The sequence below is a fragment of the Mus caroli genome, chromosome 10 (assembly GCF_900094665.2).
Source record: "Mus caroli chromosome 10, CAROLI_EIJ_v1.1, whole genome shotgun sequence".
NCBI lineage: Eukaryota > Metazoa > Chordata > Mammalia > Rodentia > Muridae > Mus > Mus caroli.
The window spans coordinates 105,124,483-105,126,338 of NC_034579.1; the positions used below are offsets into that span (position 1 = coordinate 105,124,483).

General features: G+C 33.9%; 1 protein-coding gene across 1 annotated transcript in view; it reads left to right on the plus strand.

Annotated features, from left to right (window-relative positions):
* LOC110302751 (calcyphosin-2) overlaps nt 1-1,856 on the plus strand; it is a 44,389-nt gene that overhangs the window by 26,405 nt on the left and 16,128 nt on the right. The window contains exon 13 of the mRNA XM_029482979.1: nt 1,160-1,278. Coding sequence (XP_029338839.1) covers nt 1,160-1,278 — 119 coding nt within the window. The remainder of the gene's footprint in view (nt 1-1,159; nt 1,279-1,856) is intronic.

The following is a 1,856-nucleotide window of genomic DNA, read 5'->3' on the forward strand; positions in this document are numbered from 1 at the left end:
TTTTCCCTAGTTTCTCCTCTATAAGTTTCAGTGTCTCTGGTTTTATATGGAGTTCTAAAGTAATTATTCCAAGAGGGAGGGAGGGGAAATCGCGTCCCCTCTGCTCTGGAGGAAGAATGAAGCCTCTTGGTTTTGTTTTTTGTTTCTTTTTATTGAGTTTGCTTTTGTCCATATGTTGGTCACATTCATTATACATGAAGCAACTCTGAAGTTAGAATAGGAATTCTCAAGGTCACGTTAAGAATTTCTGATAGAAGTTTTGTCACTGACTCTTTGATGATCTAATTAGGTTAAAATTCGGTTTTATAGTTTTGTGATATCTATCAGCAAAAGATGAGGGGAAAGACTGTGATTGATCTACTGGGATTCCCCAGCCTCTTAGGCATCATCTTTCTGTGAACCAAGAGCTCTTGTCCTGAATTTGGGGATTTTATTAGGGCTTCTTCTTCTTGTGTTGTTCTGTTGCTCTGATAAAATACCATGAAAAAGGAGGGAGAAAAGGCTTATTTGGCTGGCTATTCCAGATTACAAAGAAAACTCAAGGTGGCAGAAACTTGAAGAAACATGTCATGTTATATCCACAGCCAAGAGCAGAGAATGATGAACCAATACTGCACACATGTTAGGGCTCAACATGCTTTCTCCCCTGTTAGACATTCCTGGATCCCCTGTCTACTGAATGATGCCACCCACAGTGGATGGATCATTCCAACTCAGTGTTATGAGCATAATACCCCCTCATGCTCACAGGTCAGCCTAATATAGACAGTTCCACACTGAGACTCCTTTCCCAGGCAATTCTGCATATTATGTCATGTTAACCAAACTGCCCATCAACAGAAGTCATCACACATCTGCAGAACTCATGCCACTGCTTCTGTGATTCTTATCTAGTACATGGATTCTCTTTTAGTCACATGACTATTGTATACTGTGTTAGGCGTTTTGTTTGAGGGAGGGAGGATTAGTTCATTTTTCTATAGTATTAGTTGAATGTAGTCCTTAAATACTCTTTGAATCTACTATATTTTGGTAACGTTTAGAACATACCAAGGCAACTATGATAAAAACCAAATCTCTTCCATCAGAATGAGTTGTATTTTAATTTTAGGTATTTTCTAGCTTTAAGACATTTTTTTTCGTCTGTTCATTTCCTCAGGGTGCAACTTTGACATTTTTGAGCTGTGATCAACCTAGCCTTCCAAAGACCATAAAAGAAAATGCATTGCTTAGACTTCGAATTACAAATATTGATCAAGTAGCTTTGAATTCTCTGAAGTAAGTCAAACTCATGTGTCATTTTGAAAGTACGTGATAGCTGCATAGTTTGGATCTCAGAAGGAGTTTCTATCACAAAGCATTTCATATTTCAGAAGGTTTATAGTTTATAAATCATAGCTGTGTATATCTACATTATGTCCTGTATTATAATCAAACTTACTTCATTTTTTGGAACACATATGGCAATTAAAAATTTTAAATTGTTCTGTTTTATAATCAAGAGAATGTATTAATTTTCCCTTTTATTTTTTAAAATGCTATCAAAAGTGGAGCTTTAAAAAATAGGGTATCAGACCAGCATCATAACTGTTTCCTACACTGTTGGTGTGATATCTTTTATAGCACAAAAAGCCAAGACCCCTATGGTGATACAATTCATTCATTGACAATTATATATATATATATATATATATATATATTGAAACAATAATGTTACAAATAAAAAATTACATTGAAGACTACTATAAATAATAGAAATAATATGTATATTTCTATTATTTGTTGAATATTTCTTGACAGTAATTATTATTTAAATGGTAGTAATATATATATGTATATATATGTATGTATATATA